At 35.3% G+C, this 24,031-nt stretch overlaps 1 protein-coding gene across 7 annotated transcripts in view; it reads left to right on the forward strand.

Moving 5' to 3' along the window:
• The window catches only part of OSBPL8 (oxysterol binding protein like 8), a 192,977-nt gene extending 169,385 nt beyond the window's left edge, over nt 1-23,592 (forward strand). For all 7 annotated transcript variants that reach the window (XM_060165249.1, XM_060165248.1, XM_060165251.1 and 4 more), the window contains 7 exons: nt 391-480; nt 1,751-1,887; nt 3,544-3,729; nt 4,388-4,475; nt 16,723-16,828; nt 18,850-18,952; nt 20,757-23,592. In XM_060165249.1, coding sequence (XP_060021232.1) covers nt 391-480; nt 1,751-1,887; nt 3,544-3,729; nt 4,388-4,475; nt 16,723-16,828; nt 18,850-18,952; nt 20,757-20,889 — 843 coding nt within the window. In that variant the 3' untranslated portion in view covers nt 20,890-23,592. The remainder of the gene's footprint in view (nt 1-390; nt 481-1,750; nt 1,888-3,543; nt 3,730-4,387; nt 4,476-16,722; nt 16,829-18,849; nt 18,953-20,756) is intronic.
• The last annotated feature ends 439 nt before the right edge of the window (nt 23,593-24,031 follow it).

Raw genomic sequence — 24,031 nt, forward strand, 5'->3', positions numbered from 1 at the left:
GTTTTGTTTTTAAAGGAGGGGTTGCTATTCAATAGATGAGTTAAAAGTCCCTTATGTTTACTGAGTTGTTACTGCTTAAAATATTGCAACTTGATAGAGTGCAGTCTTGAATCAAGAGAGAGCACAGGACACCAGTTATTTCAGTGTGATCTTTCGTAATATGTTTGTTTGGGCTTCACATAGTCTGTTTTTATCTATTTTTTCCACAGCAACAAATTTAAATTTCTTTTTATTGAACATTTCTGACTAAAATTTGAGTCAGCATTTCACCATTTGTGCCTTTAACAGCACTGTAACTATACAGTTACTTTTTGGGTTTTTTTTTGTCTACATTGTATGTAAATATAAGTTAAAAGTAAAATGTTTCTTCAACATTTTTTCTTTTAAAAGCCATTTCTAGGTAGTAGTGACTGTGTTAATCAAATATCAGGGAAACTAAAATTGGGAAAAGAAGTCCTAGCTACTTTGGAAGGACATTGGGTAAGTATTTTTATACTGTAGCTTTACAAAAAGAATTCTATTCTGTGGGAAAAAAATTAAAAATCAAATTTTATAAGTTCACTTATCCCATTTCTAAAAGCATCACTATTCAACATCAGTTTCAATTTAACAAATATTTTGGTATTGCTCTGTATCAACAGTATTTAGTTTAATGTAATATTTGATCTTTCCAAAACTTTAAATCAGTAAAAGTAGCTAACACTTACACATCACATACTATGTACTGCATTGTTTTAAAATGTTACTCATATTAACTCATTTAATATTTAGTATAATAACCCTATGAGATGAGTATTATTATTGTCCCCATTTTACAGAGGAGGACACTGAGGCACAGAGAGTTTAAATTTGTTCGAAGTAGTGACGTAAGATTTCCCCCCAGGCACTCTGGCTCCAATGCCGTGCTTTTACACACAACAGTATACTGCCTCTCGCCAGAAGAGGCATTTCCAATTAGGGTTATATTTTCTTTTGAGGACCATGGAAAAGATACAGTGTTTTTTGAGAGCAATGGCTTTTATTTACTTCTCTGCTGACCTAAATTCATATTTACATAATTTTGTTAAGAGGAGCTTATTATATTAATAAAAAGGATCATATCATGCTACTGCCAAATGCACTCTCACTGTAAACACCGGTATATGCTTTTTTCTGCATTATAATCAGAAAATGATGAGAAATATGATGAGAAAATGAAGATGGACCTAGAGACTCAACTAAGAGGCTACAATGCTCTGTTATTTTTAAAATTTACTTCTATCTGAATATCATTGGAAAAAAAGATAAAACTGTTTTTTAACAAATGAAATTTATAAGATTGTGCTAAGATTTTTAATGCTAAGAAAGGCTCTTAAGTTTTTCTACATATATTGAATACGTAGATGGTCTACAGCATCTCATTGTAGCTATAGCAAACACTATGCTCTACTTTGACAATTTAGAGACAGTTGTTGAGGCTTTTTGCATGTAATTGTCTAAAATTTGTTTATTAAGTGAAACTTCTGAAATCTCACAAACTTCCTCTGCATTCAACCAAGTTTTTAAATGAAAAGTATTAGGTATTTAATCTTAATGTTTTTATAAGAATGACAAGAGATTTGGGGTTTTTAGAAAAGTGCTAGTTATATTTGTTTTAAAAATGTCACTGTGGGATTGTCAGGAAGAAATTATTATTATATTACTAAACTACAGAATTCCCTTTTAAATAAAGATAATTCTCTACATTAATTTTTAATTTCTTTAAATATAGGATAGTGAAGTTTTTATTACTGACAAAAAGACTGATAATTCAGAGGTTTTCTGGAATCCAACACCAGACATTAAGCAGTGGAGATTAATAAGGCACACTGTAAAATTTGAAGAGCAAGGAGATTTTGAATCAGAGAAGTAAGTATACCACTTTTCAGCTCACTTCATGAAAATCAAAGAGTATTTTTTGTAATCCCTCAACAGTATGGTCACTTTTCTGTTTTTAATTCAGCAAAATAGTTCAACATTTGTGGGATTTGACAAGATTTTGTTTTGGTGTATGTGAATGTCAAATAATTATAACACAAATCATGCTGCTCTTCTGCAGCTCTAAACTAAACTTCCTATTTTTTCCTTTCTCTTCTTATCTGCTCCAGGGCTTATTTTAAAAAAAAAGAGAGAGAGAGAGAGAGAGAGAAGAAGAAGAACAAAAACTTTTTTGTTTGCATAAAATGGTGGGACTAATGATTCTTGGTTTTTATCTGGCAGCCGTTTTCTAACCTGGGTTAGGCATGTAGAATTTTAGGCGAAGTGGTACAAAATCTACTTCTGTTTTATTTTCTAAAATACAAAAATCACGCCACTGGATGTGCAGGCTTCTAGAGGACTTATATTATTTGGGGACTAATTAAGGCCATAATTTATGTTCTTAAATCATGAAATTCTTCCTGGATCTCCTATACTTTTACACCAAAAATATTGTATACATACTGCCCAATCGTATTCTTCTATTTCTTTCCTTGTGGTAGGAGAAGGGGGTAGGTGTGTAAAAGACACTCTACTAGGTACTTTATACACATTATGCAGTTTAGTTCTCACTACATGTTTGCACATGCATATCATTCTCTTCTCATGAGGATTCAAGTCTACGTGCACTTTCCTTCTATGCTCAAAATTGAGGTTTTCAAAGATGGAAGGTTACGTATGCACCAGTTCTGAAAATTCTGTTTCAGCTATAACCACGTGATGCTCTCCATCCAGAGTGAAACTTTGCCAAGGCATACGACAATTTTTGAGATGTGGGTATAATTTAATGTATTTTAAAGGTGAGGAAAATGAGTCTTAGACAAGATAAGTAACTTTAAGTTCACCAGCCAAGAAGTGGCAGATCTAGGATAAAACCCAAGTCTATCTGATTCCCTAGCCTTTATTCTTTGAGCCCGACATGCTATCTTCCCAGATGGGTAGAATACAGATATATTTTTAAGTATCTAGTAAAACACTAAACTTTAGTAGGGGAAAAGATTTTTACCTCAGTATTTTTTTCTGCTAAATCAATGGTTCTCAACACTGGCTGCACATTAAAACCACCTGGGAAACATTAAAAAAAAAAAAAGCAATACTTGGGCCCACTCCCGGAGATTCTGATTCTTTTTAATTCCCTGACAAATCCTACACCCAAGGTTGAGAAACATGGCAGTATACTTCTGGATCATTGAGGCCAGTGGATCCTAAACAGTATGTACAAGAATCATCTAGGGAGCTTGTTTAAAATGTAGATTCTTGAGCCTTCATTACATTTCTACCATGTGGATCAGCACCATTCACTTCCATATGTTTAAGAACCCATGTAATAAATTTCTCTGGCCAAGAAAAAAAATTGGTCTCCACTGTCTCACTCTATTCAAGGCATCACTTTTTATATCTTGACTTGTTTCTAAGCATCCGAGCATAAGCTTTCTCAAAGCCAAAAACCACCATGGGCATTATTTTCTCTCAAGGGGAGTCAAGCCTATTCCATGCAGATTTGATTTTCTGTTGTTCTTTTCAATATTATTTTTGCACATGTATTAGACTCTGGCAGCGGGTAACTCGAGCCATAAATGCCAAAGACCAAACAGAAGCTACTCAAGAAAAGTGTGTTTTAGAAGAAGCTCAAAGACAAGCTGCCAGAGATCGGAAAACAAAAAATCAAGAGTGGACTTGCAAGTTATTTGACCTTGACTCACTCACAGGAGAATGGCATTACAGGTTTGCAGAGTAAGTAATTAAAAATTATATTACAAACAGTATCTCATAGTTTTTTGCCTTCATTTCTAGTTTTGTTTTTTTTTTCAATAACATCCTACAGCTTGGCTTGGGTTGTTATTCTTTTTAAATTTATTTATTTATTTATTTTTGCTGTGTTAGGTCTTCGTTTCTGTGCGAGGGCTTTCTCTAGTTGTGGCAAGCAGGGGCCATTCTTTATCGCGGTGCGCGGGCCTCTCACTATCGCGACCTCTCGTTGCGGAGCACAGGCCCCAGACGCGCAGGCTCAGTAGTTGTGGCTTACGGGCCCAGTTGCTCCGCGGCATGTGGGATCTTCCCAGACCAGGGCTCAAACCTGTGTCCCCTGCATTGGCAGGCGGATTCTCAACCACTGCGCCACCAGGGAAGCCTGCTAGGTTTTTTTTATTGTTAGTATGAATATGTGTGAGATTTTACCCTTGATGTTCCATTCATTATAAATTTGACTCCATGATAGTAGTTAGCCTATAAAATAAGCTGAGGATCAGAAGATTAGATATGACATATCTTAATCTTACAGCTAAGTTTATAATTACCAATGAAAATCTAATCGTAGAGTAGAAAGTTTTTTAAAAAGTTTCTGAGCGTTTTGCCTAGTCATTAAACAAGTGGTCTTTTTTCATTTATGTAGTACTCGACCATGGGATCCACTTAACGATATGATACAGTACGAAAAAGATGGTGTTATCCAGACCAAAGTGAAACATCGCACTCCAATGGTATGTAATAAAAAAGTAACTAGATCCTGCTCTGCATATAAATTTTTAAAATTCGTAGTATCTTTGGTTACCAACCTTTAAAATTTGGCTCCACAATTTAAAATTTCAGGTCAGAAAAATGATACAGTAGGCAGCTCCAAGCTATTTTGCCCCCAAAGAAACATAAAAAATCAAGCAGAAACTGTCATAACCAAATTTGCCTGAACTCTGGAAAACAGTCAGAGGTTTGCAGCAACTAAGTGAGAGCTGAATCAAGAATCAGGTGACTTCAGAGCAGCAAGAAGGCTTCATGGCATTTTTTACTTGCTCTTGTCCTAATGCCTCCCTGGTGCAGTGGCAGTCTTGAAGGGTCCCCACGTTCCCAGTGTGAGCCCTGGTTCCACAGGAAGTACAGTAGACCTTGTTAACAAATTGTTGTGTATGTCTTTTTTTTTTTTTTAACATCTTTGTTGGAGTATAATTGCTTTACAATGGTGTGTTAGTTTCTGCTATATAACAGTGAATCAGCTATACATATACATACATCCCCATATCTCCTCCCTCTTGTGTCTCCCTCCCACCCTCCCTTTCCCACCCCTCCAGGTGGACACAAAACACCGAGCTGATCTCCCTGTGCTATGCAGCTGCTTCCCATTAGCTATCTATTTTACATTTGATAGTATATATAAGTCCATGCCACTCTCTCACTTCATCCCAGCTTACCCTTCCCCCACCCGTGTCCTCAAGTCTGTTCTGTATATCTGCGTTTTTATTCCTGTCCTGCCCCTAGGTTCTTCAGAAACTTTTTTTTTTATATTCCATATAGGTGTGTTAGCATACGGTATTTGTTTTTCTCTTTCTGACTTACTTCACTCTGTGTGACAGTCTTTAGGTCCATCCACCCCGCTACAAATAACTCAATTTCGTTTCTTTTTATGGCTGAGTAATATTCCATTGTATATATGTACCACATCTTCTTTATCCATTCATCTGTTGGTGGATATTTAGGTTGCTTCCATGTCCTGCCTATTGTAAATAGAGCTTCAGTGAACATTGTGGTACATGACTCTTTTTGAAGTATGGTTTTCTCAGGGTATATGCCCAGTAGTGGGATTGCTGGGTTGTATGGTAGTTCTATTTTTAGTTTTTTAAGGAACCTCCATATTGTTCTCCATAGTGGCTGTATCAATTTACATTCCCACCAACAGTGCAAGAGGGTTCCCTTTTCTCCACACCCTCTCCAGCATTTATTGTTTGTAGATTTTTTGATGATGACCATTCTGACCAGTGTGAGGTGATACCTCATTGTAGTTTTGATTTGCATTTCTCTAATGATTAGTGATGTTGAGCATCTTTTCATGTGTTTGTTGGCAATCTGTATATCTTCTTTGGAGAAATGTCTGTTTAGGTCTTCTGCCCATTTATGGATTGGGTTGTTTGTTTTTTTTGATATTGAGCTGCATGAGCTGCTTGTATATTTTGGAGATTAATCCTTTGTCAGTTGCTTTGTTTGTAAATATTTTCTCCCATTTTAAGGGTTGTCTGTTTGTCTTGTTTATGGTTTCCTTTGCTGTACAAAAGCTTTTAAGTTTCATTAGGTCCCATTTGTTTATTTTTGTTTTTATTTCCATTTCTCTAGGAGGTGGGTCAAAAAGGATCTTGCTGTGATTTATGTCATGGAGTGTTCTGCTTATGTTTTCCACTAGAGTTTTATAGTGTGTTACCTTACGTTTAGGTCTTTAATCCATTTTGAGTTTATTTTTGTGTATGGTGTTAGGGACTGTTCTAATTTCATTCTTTTACATGTAGCTGTCCAGTTTTCCCAGCACCACTTATTGAAGAGGCTGTCTTTTCTCCATTATGTACTCTTGCCTCGTTTATCAAAGATAAGGTGACCATATGTGCTTGGGTTTATCTCTGGGCTTTCTATCCTGTTCCATTGATCTGTATTTCTGGTTTTGTGCCAGTACCATATTGTCTTGATTACTGTAGCTTTGTAGTATGGTCTGAAGTCAGGGAGCCTGATTCCTCCAGCTGCGTTTTTCTGTCTCAAGATTGCTTTGGCTATTCAGGGTCTTTTGTGTTTCCATACAAATTGTGAATTTTTTTGTTCTAGTTCTGTGAAAAATGCCATTGGTAGTTTGATAGGGGTTGCCTTGAATCTGTAGATTGCTTTGGGTAGTATAGTCATTTTCACAGTGTTGATTCTTCCAATCCAAGAACAAGGTATATCTCTCCATCTGTTTGTATCATCTTTAATTTCTTTCATCAGTGTCTTATAGTTTCTACATACAAGTCTTTTGTCTCCTTAGGTAGGTTTATTCCTAGGTATTTTATTCTTTTTGTTGCAATGGTAAATGGGAGTGTTTCCTTAATTTCTTTCAGATTTTTCATCATTAGTGTATAGGAATCCAAGAGATTTCTCGGCATTAATTTTATATCCCGCTACTTTACCAAATTCATTGATTAGCTCTAGTAGTTTTCTGGTAGCAGCTTTAGGATTCTCTGTGTATAGTATCATGTCATCTGCAAACACTGACAGTTTTACTTCTTCTTTTCCTGTTTGGATTCCTTTTATTTCTTTTTCTTCTCTGATTGCTGTGGCTAAAACTTCCAAAACTATGTTGAATAATAGTGGTGAGAGTGGACTTCCTTGTCTTGTTCCTGATCTTAGATGAAATGGTTTCAGTTTTTCACCATTGAGGACGATGCTAGCTGTGGGTTTGTCATATATGGCCTTTATTATGTTGAGGTAAGTTCCCTCTATTCCTACTTTCTGGATGGTTTTTATCATAAATGGGTGTTGAATTTTGTTGAAAGCTTTTTCTGCATCTATTGAGATGATCATATGGTTTTTCTCCTTCAATTTGTTAATGTGGTGTATCACATTGATTGATTTGCATATATTGAAGAATCCTTGCATTCCTGGGATAAACCCCACTTGATCATGTTGTATGACCCTTATAATGTGCTGTTGGATTCTTTTTACTAGTATTTTGTTGAGGATTTTTGCATCTATGTTCATCAGTGATATTGGCCTGTAGTTTTCTTTTTTTCTGGCATCGTTGTCTGGTTTTGGTATCAGGGTGATGGTGGCCTCATAGAATGAGTTTGCAAGTGTTCCTCCCTCTGTTATATTTTGGAAGAATTTGAGAAGGATACGTGTTAGCTCTTCTCTAAATGTTTGATAGAATTGGCCTGTGAAGCCATCTGGTCCTGGGCTTTTGTTTGTTGGAAGATTTTTAATCACATTTTCAATTTCAGTGCTTATGATTGGTCTGTTTATATTTTCTGCTTCTTCCTGGTTCAATCTTGGATGGTTGTGCATGCTTAAGAATTTGTCCATTTCTTCCAGGTTGTCCATTTTATTGGCATAGAGTTGCTTCTAGTAATCTCTCAGGATCCTTTGTATTTCTGCAATGTCAGTTGTTACTTCTCCTTTTTCTTTCCTAATTCTATTGATTTGAGTCTTCTCCCTTTTTTTCTTGATGTCTCTGGCTAATGGTTTATCCATTTTGTTTATCTTCTCAAAGAACCAGCTTTTAGTTTTATTGATCTTTGCTATCATTTCCTTCATTTCTTTTTCATTTATTTGTGATCCAATCTGTATGATTTCTTTCCTTTAGCTAACTTTGGGGGTTTTTTTGTTCTTCTTTCTCTAATGGCTTTATGTGTAAGGTTAGGTTGTTTATTTGAGATGTTTCTTGTTTTTTGAGGTAGGGTTGTGTTGCTATAAACTTCCCTCTAGAACTGCTTTTCTGCATCCTATAGGTTTTGGGTCATCGTGTTTTTATTGTCATTTGTTTCTAGGTATTTTTTGATTTCTTCAGTGATCTCTTGATTATTTAGTAGTGTATTGTTTAGCCTGAATATCCTTGTATTTTCTACGGATGTTTTCCTGTAATTGATATCTAGTGTCATAGTGTTGTGGTAGGAAAAGATACTTGATACGATTTCAATTTTCTTAAGTTTACCAAGGCTTGGTTTGTGACCCAAGATATGATCTATGCTGGAGAATGTTCCATGAGCACTTGAGAGGAAAGTGTAATCTGCTGTTTTTGGATGGAATGTCCTATAAATATCAATTAAGTCCATCTTGTTTAATGTATCATTTAAAGCTTATGTGTCCTTATTGATTTTCATTTTGGATGATCTGTCCATTGGTGAACGTGGGGTGTTAAAGTCCCCTACTATGATTATGTTACTGTCGATTTCCCCTTTTATGGCTGTTAGCATTTGCCTAATGTATTGAGGTGCTCCTATGTTGGGTGCATAAATATTTACAGTTGTTATATCTTCTTCTTGGATTGATCTGTTGATTATTATGTAGTGTCCTTCTTTGTCTGTTATAATAGTCTTTATTTTAAAGTATGTTTTGCCTGATATGAGAATGGCTACTCCAGCTTTCTTTTGCTTTCCATTTGAATGGAATATCTTTTTCCGTCCCCTCATTTTCAGTCTGTATGTGTCCCTAGGTCTGAAGTGGGTCTCTTGTAGACAGCATATATATGAGTCTTGTTTTTTTATCCATTCATCCCATCTATGTCTTTTGGGGGGAGCATTTAATGCACTTACATTTAATGTAGTTATCGATATATGTATGTTCCTATTACCATTTTCTTTATTGTTTTGGGTCTGTTACTGTAAGTCTTTTCCTTCTCTTGTGTTTCCTGCCTAGAGAAGTTCCTTTAGCATTCGTTATAGAGCTGGTTTGGTGGTGCTGAGTTTTCTTAGCTTTTGCTTGTCTGTAAAGCTTTTAATTTCTCCGTCAAATCTGAATGAGATACTTGCTGGGTAAAGTAATCTTGGTTGTTAAGTTTTTCCCTTTCATCACTTTAAACATGTCCTGCCACTCCCTTCTGGCTTGTAGAGTTTCTGCTGAGAAATCAGCTGTTAATCTTATGGGGATACCCTTGTTTGTTATTTGTTGCTTTTCCCTTGCTGCTTTCAATAGTTTTTCTTTGTATTTAATTTTTGATAGTTTGATTATTAGGTGTCTTGGCCTGTTTCTCCTTGCATTTATCCTGTATGGGACTCTCTGTGCTTTCTGGACTTGAATGATTGTTTCCTTACCCATATTAGGGAAGTTTTCAACTACAATTTCTTCAAATATTTTCTCAGTCCCTTTTTTTTCTCTTCTTCTGGGACCCCTATAGTTTGAATGTTGGTGCGTTTAATGTTGTCCCAGAGGTCTCTGAGATTGTCCTCAATTCTTTTCATTCTTTATTCTGCTCTGTGGTAGTTATTTCCACTATTTTATGTTCCTGGTCACTTATGCATTCTTCTGCCTCAGTTATTCTGCTATTGATTCCTTCTAGAGAGTTTTTAATTTCGTTTATTGTGTTATTCATCATTGTTTATTTGCTCTTTAGTTCGTCTAGGTCCTTGTTAAACATTCTTTTATTTTTTCCATTCTATTTCCAAGATTTTGGATGATCTTTACTATCATTACTGTGAATTCTTTTTCAGGTAGACTGCCCATTTCCTCTTCAGTTGTTTGGTTTGGTGGGTTTTTACCTTGCTTCTTCATGTACTGTGTGTTCCTCTGTCTTTTCAGTTTGCTTAATTTACTGTGTTTGGGGTCTCCATTTTGCAGGTTGCAGATTCATAGTCCCGTTGTTTTTGGGGTCTGCTCCCAGTATGTAAGGTTGGTTCAGTGGGTTGTGTAGGCTTCCTGGTGGAGGGAACTGGTGCCTGTGTTCTGGTGGATGAGGCTGGATCTTGTCTTTCTGGTGGGCAGGACCACATCTGGTGGTGTGGTTTAGGGTGTCTGTGAACTTACAATTTTAGGCAGCCTCTCTACTAATGCATGTGTTTGTGTTCCCATCTTGCTAGTTGTTTGGTATAGCCTGTCCAGCACTGTACCTTGCTGGTTGTTGAGTGGAGCTGGGTCTTAGCGTTGATATGGATATCTCTGGGAGAGTTTTCACCACTTGATATTATGTGGGGCAGGGAGGTCTCTGGGGGACCAATGTACTGCACCCAGCTCTCCCACCTCAGAGGCTCAGCCCTGACACCTGGCCAGAGCACCAAGACCCTATCAGCCCCACGGCTCAGAAGAAAAGGGAGATAAATAAATAAATTAATTAATTAATTAAAATAAGGTTATTAAAATAGAAAAAAATTATTAAATATTTAAAAGTAATTTAAAAAAGAGAGAGAAAGAAAGAAGAGAGCAACCAAACCAAAAAACAAATCCTCCAATGATAACAAGTGCTGAAAACTAAAAAACAAACAAACAAATAGAAAATAATGGACGGTCAGAACCCTAGGACAAATGGCAAAGGAAAGCTATACAGACAATATCACACAAAGAAGCATACATATACACACTCACAAAAAGAGAAAAAGGAAAAAATATATATATATAAGAAAATAAAACACAGAAGAGAGCAACCAAATCAGTAAACAAATCTACCAACGATTATAAGCTCTAAACACTAAACTAAGATAAACATAAAACCAGAAACAAATTAGATGCAGAAAGCTAACCCCAAATCTACAGTTGCTCCCAAAGTCTACCACCTCAATTTTGGGATGATTCGTTGTCTATTTAGGTATTCCACAGATGCTGGGTACATCAAGTTGATTGTGGAGATTTAATCCATTGCTCCTGAGGCTGCTAGGAGAAATTTCCATTTCTCTTCTTTGTTTGCATAGCTCCTGGGGTTCAGCATTGGATTTGGCCCCGCCTCTGCATGTAGGTCGCTTGAGGGCATCTTTTGGGAAGTCTGAGGTCTTCTGCCAGCGTTCCGTAGGTTTTCTGTAGGAGTTGTTCCACATGTAGATGTAGTTTTGATGTATTTGTGGGGAGGAAGGTGATCTCCACGTCTTACTCCTTCACCATCTTGAAGTCGCCTCCAGCTTCGGTCTACTTGAAAGCAGTGGCTTATAACATCTCAGTGATGGCAGCAAGAGAAGAATCCTCTGAACTCTCCTCTCTGTAAAGAAGGACACCGTGCCAAGTGTCAGTGCAGCATATGGGGAAATCTATGGGCGGCATCATAGTGTCCTTTGTGACTCAGGGGTCTGTCTTTCAAGCCAAACAGCCATCGTGCACAGCACCATGCTCTTCTGAAAATTCCTGCATCCAGGCTTCAAATGCAGAGCTCCATCAGAAGGCTTCTGAGTGCCCCCAAAGTCCTGCCTGGCTTCAGCCCCAATGACCTCTCCAGAAGTGGGAAGTGCCAGGATCCGACCTCTCCATAAGGGGCAGTGCACTGGGGTTGACCCCTCCAGAAAGTTGCGTGCAGGGCTGTGTATGTCTTTTGTAACCTGTCTGGGGGCTACCTGAAGGATTTATGCAGGGCATGCATCTTTTTTTTTTTCTAACTCAGAGCTGAGCCAGAAAGGCTGCAGGCATTGCTTGAAAATAGTACAAGCCAAACTAACAACCTGCAGATACCTGGGGCAAAAGATTACCAATAAAACACACAATAGGCCATGTAAGGCCCAGGAGAAAAAGCTAGGGAGAGATTCTTTGGGAAACTAGGGCATTGAAAAGCCCCATGTATACAGGAGAATCTAGAAAGCCATGAAAATGCCCAAGGCAAGATGCTTATGCTCAGAGAAGACCTGAAAAAACCCTTACCTTTCACCTTAAGCTAATTTCTAGGCTTGAAATGTTGAAGGAGTGCCCGTACACAGAGCCTGTCTGCTAAGACTAGGAGAGTTTGGGTTTTGCGGGTTTTTTTGTTTTTGTGTCTTGTTTGTTTAGCTACTGGTGTTCAAGGAAATCTATGTCAAAATACTAGCTAAACACAAGCTGAGGAACACAGGCTTCAGTGACCATGCACAACAAGGAGAAAAGTCTTTGCAAATACAGTTTGGGAAATTCACTGAACAGATGGAGTACAATAGCCTTCAACAATACAGAAAGCAGCACACCCTGGAGAAAGTGGAAAATATGATTTCCAGAGTTACCACCTTATAATATTTAGATGTGTAGTTTTCAACAAAGAATTAAAAAGCATACATAGAAACAGGGAAATACGAACCCATTAAAAGGAACAATGTAAGTTGACAGAAACCATTCCCGATAAAGTCCAGATACCAGACTTACCAAAGACTTTAAAACAATTATCTTAAGTATGTTCAAAGAGTTAAAGGAAACAGGGACAAAGAACTAAAGGAAATCAAGAAAAAGTTATATAGACAAAATCAGAATATCAATAAAGAGAAATTATACAATGAAACCAAACAAATTCTGGAGCTCAAAAATACAATAACTGAAATGAAATATTCACTAAGATACTCAACAGCAGATTTGGAGAAGGTGGAATGCAAGAATCAGCTAACTCAGAGATTGGACAATTGAAATTATCTAGTCTGAGGAACAGAAAGAAAGAAATGAAGAAAGTGAACAGAGCCTAAGGGACCTATAGGGCACCATCAAGTGGATCATCATATACATTAAGGGAGTCCCAGAAAGAAAAGAAGAAGAGAAAGAGGCAAAAGAATATTTAAAGAAAAAAGTCCACCAAATCCCCAAATTTAATGAGAGATATGAGTCTATAAATCCAAAAAGTTCAACAAACTCTTAAATAGGATAAACTCAAAGAGACCCCCACACCAAGACATTATAAGCAAACTGTCAAAAGTCAAAGACAAAAAGAATCTTGAAAGCAGCAAGAGAGAAGCAACTTGTCACGTATAAGCGATCCTTGATAGGAATAGTAGCCAATTTCTCACTAGAAACCATGGAGGCCAAAAGGCATGAGATGACATATTTAAAGTGCTGGAAGAAAAAACTTGTCAAACAAGAATTCTATATATGGCAAAACAGTCCTTCAAAAATGGGGGAGAGGGCTTCCCTAGTGGCGCAGTGGTTGAGAGTCCGCCTGCCGATGCAGGGGACACGGGTTCGTACCCCGGTCTGGGAAGATCCCACGTGCCCCGGTCTGGGAAGATCCCACATGCCGTGGAGCGGCTGGGCCCGTGAGCCATGGCCGCTGAGCCTGCGCGTCTGGAGCCTGTGCTCCGCAACGGGAGAGGCCACAACAGTGAGAGGCCCGCGTACCGCAAAAAAAAAAAAAAAAAAAAAAAATGGGGGAGAAATTAAGACATTTCCAGATGAGTGAGGTCATTACCACTAGACCTTCCATATAAGAAATGCTAAAATAGTCCTTCAGGTTGAAATGAAACTCAAAGCTGTATGAAGAAATAAAGATTTTCAGTAGAGGTAAATGGATGGGCAAATATAAAAGCCAGTGTTATTGTAGTTTTAGTTTACAACTACACTTCTTATTTTTTACAGAATTTGAAAGATTAAATGAATGAAAATAATTACAAATCTATGTTACAGAGCATACGGTGCATAAAGATGTAATTTGTGACAACAAAAACATATAGGGAGGGGCAATGGAGCTGTTAAGCAACCAAGTTTTTGTGTGCTATTGAAATTAAGTTGGTATCAATTCAAGCTAGATTGTAATAAATTTAGGCATAAATGTCATTCTCATGATAACCACAAAGAAAATATCTAAAACACATATACAAGAGGAAATGAGAAAGGAATCAAAACAATTCATTCCAAAAAATATCAATTAAACACAAAAGTAGTAATGAAAAAAATGAAGGGCATAAAAAGGTATAGGACATACAGAAAACAGCAAAATGGCAGAATTTCTTCCTTATCAGTAATTACCTTAAGTGTAAATTGATTAAACTCTCTATTCAAAAGGCAGATTGGCAGAATGGATTAAGACAAACATGATCCAATTATATGCTGTCTACAAGAGATTCACTTCAGATCCAAAGACACAAATAGAGTAAAACGGAAGGATAGAAAAAGTTATTCCATGCAAATAGTAACCAAAAGAGAGCTGGGATGGCTATACTAATATTGGACAAAATAGACTTCAAGTCAGAAACTATTATAAGAGACAAAAAAAGACATTATGTATTGATAAAAGAGCCAGTTTATCTCTATATATGTACCAATCTATGAAGCCCCAAAATGTATGATGCAAACATTGACTGAATGAAGGAAAAAATAGACCATTCTACAACAATAGATGAATGCTACAGTATCACTCTCAATAATGAATAGAACATCTAGATAGAAGATCAATAAGGAAACAAAAGTCTTGACTCACACAATAAACCAACTAATCCTAACATATATATATAGAATATTCTACCCAACAACAACAAATATACATTCTTCTCAAGTAAACATGGAACATTCTCCAGGATAGAACATATGTTAAGCCACATAACATATCTAAATAAATTTTTTAAAAATTAAAATCATGCAAAGTATCTTTTCCAGCCACACTGGAATGAAGCTAGAAATCAATAACAGAAAGAAACTTGGGAAATTTACAAATATGTGGAAATTAAACAAGACACTCTAAACAACACCAATGAATCAAAGAAGAAATCATAAGGGAAATTAGAAAACACTTAGATGAATGAAGAAAAACAAAAACAAAAACCACAACATACCAAAACTTATAAGATGCAGCAAAGGCAGTGCTCAAAGGGAAATATATAGCTGTGAATACCTATATTAAAAAAGAAGAAAGATGTCCAGTCAATAACCTAACTTAACAATGAGGATCTAGAAAAGGAAGGGAAAAACTAAACCCAAAGACAGCAGAAGGAAATTTGGAATGGAAATAAAATAGAGAATAGAAAAACAATAGAATCAATGAAACTAAAAGTTAGTTCTTTGAAAAGGTCAGCAAAGTTGACAAACATTTAGCTAGACTAAGAAAGAAAAAAAGCAAGAAGACGAAAATAACTAAAAGCAGAAATGAAAGTGAGGCCATTACTACTGACCTTACAGAAATAAAAAGGATTATAAGAGAATATTGTGAATATTTGTATGCCAACAAATTAGGTAACCAAATGAAATGGACAAATTTCTACAAACACATATGTTACATAACCTGACTCAAAAAGAAATAGAAAATTTCAACAGACCTGTAACAAATTAAGAGATTGGACCAGTAATCAAAAACCTCCAAACAAAACAGATACATGGATAAAGAAGATATGGTGTATATACACAATGGAATATTACTTAGCCATAAAAAGAATGAAATAATGCCATTTGCAGCAACATGGATGGACCTAGAGATAATCATATTAAGTGAAGTAAGTCAGACAGAGAAAGACAAATATCATATGATATCACTTATATGTGGAATCTAAAAACATGATACCTTTGACAGAGTTGTCAAGTCCACTCAATGGGAAAAGAAAAGCTTCTTTAACAAATGGTGCTGGATTTCCACATGTAAAAGAATGAAGTTGGATCCCCTACCTCAAACCATATACAAAAATTAACTCCAAGTAGACCCACAACCTGAAATAAGAGCTAAAACCATAAAACTCTTAAAAGAAAACAGGGATAAATCTTCATGACCCTTTATTTAGCACCGTATTCTTAGATATGACACTAAAGGCATGTGGAACAACAAGAAGAAATAGATAAATTGAACTTCATCAAAATTAAACACTTTTGTCTATCAAAGGACATTATCAAAGTGAAAGACAACATGAGAGAATATTTGCAATCATTTATCTGGTAAGGGTTTAATATCCAGAATATATATGGAACTCCTTACTTAACAACCAAAGACAAACATTCCAAGTAAAAAATGAACAAAGGGCTTGAATAGACATTTCTTCAAAGAAGATACACACATGTCCAACAAACACATGAAAAGATGCTCAACATCGTTAGTCATAAATAATAATATCATTTCCATTTATTATAAGATGCTTTCTACATTATCCAGATATTATTAAAAGTAAGCAATCTAAATAATTTTATTGGAAACCCAACATCATTCACTGAGAATGTTTCTTATGTTGGGAACAAGATAAGTATGATCTTAAAAGAGCACTATTTTTAACATTCAACTAGATGTACTAACTGGTGCAGTTAGAAAAGCGAGGTATCCATATTCTTATTTGTGTGTGCATAAAAATGTCTCTTGAAGGATATACAAACTAATAGTGTTGACTATCTTTTTAGTGGGGGAGAGAGTGGGTGGATATGAGTCAGGAGTGGGAAGGAAACTCTTCATTGTATATTTTCTTATACTCTTTGATGTTTGTGCCAAATTAATGTTTCTTATTAAAATTAAACAATTTGTATAAGTGTATCATATTTGTTAAGTCTTAATTAGACTATTTCATCTTTGTTTTTATTTCCAAGTACTGTGCCCATGAACAGTTTTGACGGTTGTACAACATTGTCTTTAATTACAAAATTCAGTGCAAATTCACATAATAGCATGATTTTTTTTTTCAGGTTAGTGTCCCAAAAATGAAACATAAGCCAACCAGGCAACAGAAGAAAGTGGCAAAAGGCTATTCGTCCCCAGAACCTGATATCCAGGACTCATCTGGAAGTGAAGGTAAAAATATTTATTGTAGACTATTGACTATAAGAGTCTAAATTTTTTAAAGTATATTACTATACTATGTTTGATATAAGAAAATGGTTTTTCATATTAACTCAAGGAGATTTGTAAGTTTTTGTGGGGGCAGGGATGATGTACAAAAAAAGCTATTTTAGATTATAAATTTCAAAACCAGGCCACAGGGTAAAGGCATGGGAAGTGAAAAAAGGGGAAACATGCAAATCAAGAACCACACTGCAGTGCTAGCTCTTATGCCTTGTTAGCTTCTGAAAAATTGTTGCTGGTTTCCTAGATTCAACACAGGCACCATTTCTTGAGTTTTGGTCTCAGTTCCATGCTTCAGAAAAGTTTTTTATTTTCATAATAAATTACTGTGGTGTTTAGAAGTCACAGAAGTAAAAATATAACTATATCAAATTATGAACTAAATTTACTAGTGTGCCATTCTTGTTTAAGTCAGATAATGTATAAACTGTCTTGAACTACACTGAGATATAATCAAGGATTAAGGTAATGTCTGAGACATTATGAGAAAATAAAGTTTTCTTAAAACCGTAGTCTCTACTAAGTTCACACTAAGCTGGGGAACTCAGTTTTACAGAGATAATACTAGACGTGAATAAATGGTAAATGCTAAGAAACTAGTAGATGACAAATAGTAAAGAGTTTAAAGGAAAGGGGGCTGAATTCAGCTTGAGGGAAGGTCCTTAGAGGAAAGGAACCCTGATGAATTATGAGGATTTTTAATGGTTTATAGCAATCTAGGCTTGAGGGATGCTGGTGAGTGGACACGATACTGGAATAAAAGAGGAATAAAATGAATAAAGTTCTAAAAGTAGGAGTCACATGGTACTGTTGTGCTCAAAAGGAGTATTAGTTATACTATTGTTCCCATTTCACAGAAGAGGAAAGTGAGACATGGGTTAACCTGCCCAAGGTCGTATGCCCCATAAGGCAGTATGTATATATATATATATATATATATATATATATATATATATATATATATATGCAGATATTTTGGCTCCTTAATTCATTCTCTTATCCACTCCACTATATTACCTATAATGTATCAGCTGACATTTACTGAGTATTTAATGTGGGCCAAACTGGTGGTTAAACATACCTTCCTACAACCATGTGAAGTCTGAGTATTATTATTATCCCAAGTTTACAAATGAGAAAGCTGAGATCTGGAGAGAGGTTAAGCTCTGAACAAAAATGGAAAGGAAGGAATGGATATGAGAAGGGATTTTTTTTTTTTTTTTTTGAGAAGGGATTTTTAAAAATACCATACACTTTGTTAGTTGACAATAAAAATTTGTAGAAGAGATATTTAAACCAATTGAAAAGGTTTAAAGTTTGGGTTACTAAAGGAATAAAGATAACATTAACAATTAATTAAAAAATTGAAAAGGGAGCTTAAAAAGCTGACTTCTTCAGATGTAGGCAAATAGGCAAGAGGCAGAAGAGAGTAATACCTCCTCCAAGTTAATATATGTTTTTTGGTTTTTGGTTTTTTTTGCGGTACGCGGGCCTCTCACTGTTGTGGCCTCTCCCGTTGCGGAGCACAGGCTCCGGACACGCAGGCTCAGCGGCCATGGCTCACGGGCCCAGCCGCTCCGCAGCATGTGGGATCCTTCCCAGACCGGGGCAGGAACCCGTGTCCCCTGCATCGGCAGGCAGACTCTCAACCACTGCGCCACCAGGGAAGCCCAATATATGTATTTTTAAAGAAATATTTTTGTCTATTTTAATTGGTTAAAAAATAAAGCTGATTCAATCCAAAATTTAACTAATTCGTGGTTACTTTAAATATATCTATAGTGTTCTAGTTTTGAAATATGATTGAAACTTCAAAAATGCCAAGTATTAGGAGTAGTATGTTAGTCTCTAAGCCATAAAAATAATGCCTAGGAAAATTATTACATGAGAATCATTAATCTGAAATTTAGATTGTTTATAATTAAATATGTTCACTGTTTTCACCAAGTTTATTCTAAATGTCTTTTTAGCTCAATCAGTAAAACCAAGTGCAAGAAGAAAAAAAGGGATAGAACTGGGAGACATTCAAACTTCCATTGAATCTATAAAACAAACACAGGAAGAAATTAAAAGGTAATACATACGACAGTGACTATTCATTTGAGTCTAGAGGAGTTAAGAATCCTGTTATGTAGGAAATCATATGCAAACTTTACATTTTTATAACATTGCTAAGCTAAAATAGAACCTTGGCGTCTGTCACCTGATTACTGAAACTTAGGAAATTCCTTCAGCACTAAAATATTTGGGAGAGATGGGGAGGTTGTTTTGTCTCATCTGTGAAACTGGAATTGGAGTCTCTTCATCTTACTGCTGTAGCATACTAGGAATATAGTTGGGTTGAATGTGGAAGTGGGGTGGTTCCTGAGAAAGCCAGTCTCCTTTGTACATGGCTGATTTTAATTAGAATGTACCAGTTGTTAAAATATTGAAACACTTCCATAACAGTGGGCAAATAGCCACTACCCTGAGACCTTCAAGTGTTCCCTGTGCACTCCCAGACCCATCCCCTCACTCACCTCTGCAAGATCCAGCAACTAACGGTCATAACACGTAGGGAAGTTCCTTGGGAGGGAAGGGGTCCTGATCCTGCTCCACTGGTAAGGCTAGCATGAGTTCAGATCGGTTGTCTCCCATTGCTATATCAGATGTTAAGTTTTTTTAATATTAGCCAACCTTCTTTTGTGTATTCAGCACTCAGCGCTAGATGTCCTGGAGGATTTTTTTTTTAAGATATTTTTTTCTGTTCTTGGTGATCTATGGCTTACATTTAATTGCTGTTTTCATCTACAGCCTCATTTCCTACCATTCCTCTACACTTACTCATGCTCTAGTCCTATGAAACTCCTCACATCTCCAGAATATACCGTGCTATCTCGTCTTTGGGTCTTTACCCACACTGAATCCGCTTTTTAGATTGCCCTTCCTCCCACCTTGCCCCTCAAGAAAATCCCTGTTTATCCCTCAGAATATAACTCAGATGTCACCCTTTTTGTAACATTTCTAATCACTCTGCCCCGTAGTTATTAATCCTTCCACTTGGCTCGTATGGCTCCCTATACACAGTCTTTTTGAGAGCTTACTGCGCTATAGAGTTGCTAATTGTGTGTGTCTGTTCCCTCACTCCACCCTGCCCCAGTTGGACCGTGAGCTTCTTTAGAGCAGGGAGCGTGTCTTCTGCATCTTGGTATCATCAGCCCTTATATAAAGTGCTTGAGTTTCCTAACTTAATTATATTTATAAATTAAAGAGCCTACTTGTTCATATTTGCCTCCTTTCTTTCTCTATACTCATAAAACACTTCAATAGAAGAAGTCAAAAAGAAAGACGTCTTCACTAATCAGCTCTTTTTAGCCAAAAGCGTTTAGAGTGGCATGAGGATAATGTAAGCTCATTTTATGACTAAATTAACATTTTTTTGTTAGCATATGAAATGCCTACAGAGCATTCTTCAAGTTAGGAATGTCACAATATTTGTTGTATTACTTTTTTCCTGGTGAATTAAGGATTTTTCTCCAACTCTGCCTTTGTCTCCTAAAGAAAGATAAAAGAACCTTAGTGGGCCAACTAAGAAGCAAAATTTTTGTTTTAAAACCACTGTGATAACAAAGAAAGTGATATATTTTAAAGTCATCAAACTTTAAAAATTATGTTTAACACACATCATTAAGTAATATATTTGGTACAGTGCAGAGTATAGATTAGGCAAGACCTAATAGTGGTTCCACAAAGCATAATCAGCTCCCTGTTCAGGTGGTAGTAATTGATGGAACTTTATACAATTGAATTTTATACAATGATCATATATCAAATTGTGATTTCTTTGCTAACATTTTTGGTAAATAATTATTAAATTTATTGTTGCTTATTTTTATAGAAATATTATGGCTCTTCGAAATCATTTAATTTCAAGCACACCTGCCACGGATTATTTTCTGCAACAAAAAGACTACTTCATCATTTTTCTCCTGATTTTGCTTCAAGTCATAATAAACTTCATGTTTAAGTAGAAGTTCTTTACCATTGAATCAATGAACTGGAATGATCATATTTGGCCTGGGACCAATGTTGAAGATGCTTTGGTCTTTATTGAAACATCACAATATTTCTAAAACAGAAAACCTTAGAAATATATGTAGAACTGTTGACTTTTCCTACCTTCTATCCTTAACCCTGAAATAAGATCTATTCTATTTGGTTATTAAAGTGAACTATGTGTTAAGTGCCAGAACATTTCTAGCTTTTGTGAGACTGTGTCTACATGTGAGTATAATAAATCCACATGTATACACAATTGTGTCTTATGTATACCTTACAGTAGTCTTTGTAGTCTATGGTATGTTCGTGTTATGAAATATATAGCATTAATGTCATTCATAACAAAAATGCTATCAATCTTATAAATATATGTGTAGCAATCTATTTTCTTCATAAAACCGGCACAAAACTTCTATCAGTAAGGAATTACAGAATGGGAAATGATGGGATAATAGACATAAATAGTTCAATGCACTGTACTGTGAAAAAAAATCATTTCTAAAGCATTCAGTTCAATTGTCTTCTTAGAAACAGCAAAAAAAAAAAATTGTGGTCAAAATTGATTTGAGAGACAAGGTGGCAAACTGCTTTATCAAAAGTTTACACAAGATTTTTTTTAAGCCCTAGAATTTAATATTTATAGATACAGGTATAAATATATGTATGTGTATATCAACAAAAAAAACCCTGGTACTCGGATCTACTGATTATATATTTCCTGTCATACCTGTATAACCTGTATAACACCCCATTAAGCACTTGCTGAAAAAAGTGTGGTCAAACTTGATTGCTGTCCTTCTTTCTTTTTTTTTTTAAACTCAGTTGGTCCAATAACATAGGCCAAATTTTAGAGATGGAATTATAGGGTGTATGAAATGCTGATAGTCATGATTTTTCATTATGAAAAAGTTATTTTAGCTTTCATTTAGATTCTAGTGTGTTCAGTGAAACAGTTGAATAGAAAATATATATATAACCAATATTTTACTTCAAAAGCCAAAAAGAGAAGGACAATGAGAAAAGACACTTCGTGTGGTGGTATTTATGTGTATGTTAAAATTGGTTTCTTTAAAATGTGCAATAAGTTGAGCATCTAAGAAGAGCATCAAGTTCTCAAGTTTAATTCTCTGTTATCCTTCTCTGTTCTCAGTAACTGCAGTCTGTGGCAAAACCACAATTCCTCAAGATTCCTTTTGTTCAGGCTCAGGCAAACATTTTTCCTAAATATTGTTTTCAGTTTAATGTTTTTCCTTTATGTATCTTAGAATTCTGAAAGTAGATTTTGAAATGAAAATGAAGGTCAGAGAGAATAATTGCTCTGGCTACACTTGCCTTCGACTAAGAAGAGACTGAGACACTAGTAAAAATACAATCAAATGTTTATGCCATGATAAGTATAAAATCAAGGAATGATTGCTAAATTATGAAAATTGAAAATGATTAAAAGGGCCTGCTTTTTACCACTTAACCAATATAGCTATCTTAAATATCCTTAGATTTTATGAAGAGCTATTTCCCATGTATTTTTGGCAAAAAAGTGTATTCCATATGTATGTGTGAAAACATTTTTTAAATAGATTATGCGTAAATAACATATACCTACACCCAGTATAAGTATAGGTAAAATGTGACTACACTAGAATAGGTGGGGTTTTGTTTGTATTTCATACTTGTTGATATAATTTTTATACTCACTTTCTGTTACCAATGTTATGCTCTACTGCCTATTCATTGATATATATTTTGTAAATACTGTACGACTTGATCCTTTTTTATGGTTTAAATTAGTATTAATTTATATAAGTTGATTGGCTGATCACAAAATAATTTCATTATTAAACCCTGAAAACTTATATTTTGTGTTGGCAACTCCCCTTTGGGACTTTAGTCATGTTACTTTCATTTGGTCTAAACAGTGTTTTATTTGTATGGTTATCTTCTAAGACTGGAGAGGTAGTTATTTACTTTTGTATATTTTCTTGTTAGGGCAAATGTGTTATGGGCTCTTATTACTCAAGGAGTCAAAAACTATTTCATGAGAAAGAGCAGGGTTACTCATGACTGTTTCTTATACACTAAAAGCATATATCTAATCTAATAGTCTTATGTTTTTATTTGTGTGAGTTCCTTTCTGTGAACTGAACACAAAACTCAGGAATAGGTGGCTTAGTTTTAGATCAGTGCTTATACTAGGCTTAGTATGTGAATACTTTAAAACACACAATTAACTTTGTATTTAGCCATATATGTAGTTGACTTCTCCACCTGAGATTAATCTTTCTTCACAATGGATTCATAAAAATTGTGATTTACAGTTCCCAGTTGTCTGAGAGCCTCATGGTGGTTTTTAGGATTTAAGACCTATGACCGTTTTTTTTTCATTTGATCAAAAATTTTATTTTTTCACTTGAAAATTTAAATGAGTAATAATTATTGATGTGTGCATTTCTGTTTTAGTTGTTAAATATACTATGCCTTCAGTTATCTACCATTTAGTGAGACGTAGCTGGCCCGGGAAAAGATAATAAATACAGCATGTGAAATAAGTTTCAGCAATAGATATTTTACTTATATTTCATGTCAGTACTTTTTTGTATTACTTATACAGTGTAATCTTTGTTACCATTCCATTGAAACAATTGGCCTTGTAAAATAAAACCCTCATTTAGTATTTACGCTTTTGTGCCTTTAAGAAAATACTTTTTGTCATTTTTGTGTTACAGAACTATAATATGATTCAAAGTGTTTATAGTCTTAATTATCACAAAAGGGTCATTTCTCTGTCACTTAATTTCCTTTTATATAGCTATAGCATATTTAAACAGTAATGCTGTACTTTTATAAGGGTTTTTGTCTATTTACCTATCTCAAATATATCCTTCACTTTCAGACATCATTGAAGTAGACCTGTCAGATTATTCTGCGTATTGTAAACAGTGCCTTTTTGATAGAATTCACACTGTTTTAGGGTGTCAACTCGTGCCATATACACACAAAATTATGTGGAGAAGGCAGTTTTAACTTTCTGAAGAATATCTTAGTCAAATATTTAAGGAAAAAATGTATAAAATTCCATTTTTTCCAGTGTTTAGCATTTCTAGTGAGCAATGAATA

This window comes from Lagenorhynchus albirostris, chromosome 11 (assembly GCF_949774975.1).
Source record: "Lagenorhynchus albirostris chromosome 11, mLagAlb1.1, whole genome shotgun sequence".
NCBI lineage: Eukaryota > Metazoa > Chordata > Mammalia > Artiodactyla > Delphinidae > Lagenorhynchus > Lagenorhynchus albirostris.